At 46.0% G+C, this 1,614-nt stretch overlaps 1 protein-coding gene across 1 annotated transcript in view; it reads left to right on the top strand.

Annotated features, from left to right (window-relative positions):
- The window catches only part of LOC101852513 (cadherin-23), a gene marked incomplete at both ends in the record, with an annotated part of 6,105 nt that overhangs the window by 1,876 nt on the left and 2,615 nt on the right, over window positions 1–1,614 (top strand). The window contains 1 exon segment of the mRNA XM_005110035.3: window positions 727–1,148. Coding sequence (XP_005110092.2) covers window positions 727–1,148 — 422 coding nt within the window.

Below are 1,614 nucleotides of genomic sequence, written 5' to 3'. Positions count from 1 at the left end.
GGGGGGTCATCTTAACACAATCCGTACGTCGTGTTTTACTATCGTATCCATACGACGTGGGGATCTGTGCCGCCACTTTCCAAAGAGGAAATTTACTCTTTAATCCGATCCGTGCTCTTTGCATAGCAGTCTGTCAAAATGATTTTTTGAGAAATCCTGAAAGTTTCAAAGAGATCTAGAAGTATTCTAAAAAGCAAAGAATACAACACCGGGGGTACAAAATGACCCCAGGGCGTACGGATAGGTTCAAACAAAACAAATGGACACGCTTTCAGATTCTACAATTACTCCCTATGCCCAAAAATTGACGGGCGCCTGATTCCGCAATTTTGTGACACACATTATCCTTATTTCTACTTTCTTTTTCTTTTCTTTTTTTACTTGAGCCTGCTTTTCGCTCACTGTTTGCACTGTACTGTCTTACACAGACGGAACGCCTTTTTCTTTCACATCAATTGGGAGAAATCAACAATTTTCGGTTTTCTTATTATGATATCTAAACTATTTTGCACAGTACATCAACGGTTGATCTCGCAAACAGAAGAAAATGTCATTCCCTCCCTATGCTCAAGAGATATTACAGGAAAACCGACAAATTCGTTGATTTTTCGAAACTTCTTTGAAGAAGAAAAAGGCTCTTTGTCATCGTAGGGCAGTGCAGTGTTGTTGTTTTTGTTGTTGGCATTGTCACCGATGAGGATGTAGCCAAGCGCTGTTTATCCGCAGGTGGGGAGAACGTGACAAGATTTCAAATAGACAAAAACTCGGGGTCGCTTTCCATCATCGGGAAATTCGACCAAGAGGAGACAAAATACCTGGACATTGTGGTCAAGGCCTCCTCTAACTGCGCCCTCAGCTCAGCCTCTTTCCCCATGAACCAGCCTGTCTCCGCGACTGCTGCTGCTGCTGCTGCTGCTGGTGGTGGTGCTGCTGCTGCTACTGCTGCTGCTGGTGCTGCGAGTGTGGCTGCTGCTACGGGAACGAACAGCGACCAGCCGGCGTCGTACAATCAGTCAGATCCGTCACTTCTGTGGGTGAGGGTACAGGTCGTGGACGTGAACGACAACCCGCCGGTATTTGAGGACAGCTCCTTGAGCGCCGGGCTCATCTTTGACGCTGAGGTCGGCACTGAGGTCGTTTCTCTGAAGGTACGCCGGGGGTTGAGATTGTGGGGGGGGGGGGGTACCATGAGGTCGGCACTGAGATCGTTTCTCTGAAAGTACGCTGTGGATTTAGTTTGCGAGGTACCAGAGGCTAAAACAGCACCTGGGACATGGATAGCTGGTGCCTCTATAAATAAATCATTGATGGTCAGGCGAGGTACCGGTATAGACAGTCAATGAAACATATGTCACACCCCTAGTGTCAGGTATGATACGATTATAAACAATGCGCATGCTTCGTCTCTTGTTGTGGAAGTCCACAGCAAAGACACAATTTTACGGTGCTCATAGTGCTTTGGAAAAATGATTCATTAAGTGTTTTCCCCAATACGATGGTATCATCAGGGAGTCCGTTAGATTTTTTGTGGGGGTTTTTGTTGGTTTGTTTGTCTGTTTGTTTGTTTTGTTTGTTTGCTGGGGGGGGTGTTTGGAGGTTTTTGATTTTTTGTTG

Source organism: Aplysia californica, unplaced genomic scaffold (genome assembly GCF_000002075.1).
Source record: "Aplysia californica isolate F4 #8 unplaced genomic scaffold, AplCal3.0 scaffold00843, whole genome shotgun sequence".
Taxonomy (NCBI): Eukaryota; Metazoa; Mollusca; class Gastropoda; order Aplysiida; family Aplysiidae; genus Aplysia; species Aplysia californica.
Note: the sequence above shows the minus strand (reverse complement) of the source record. Positions and strands in the feature narration are given on the sequence as shown.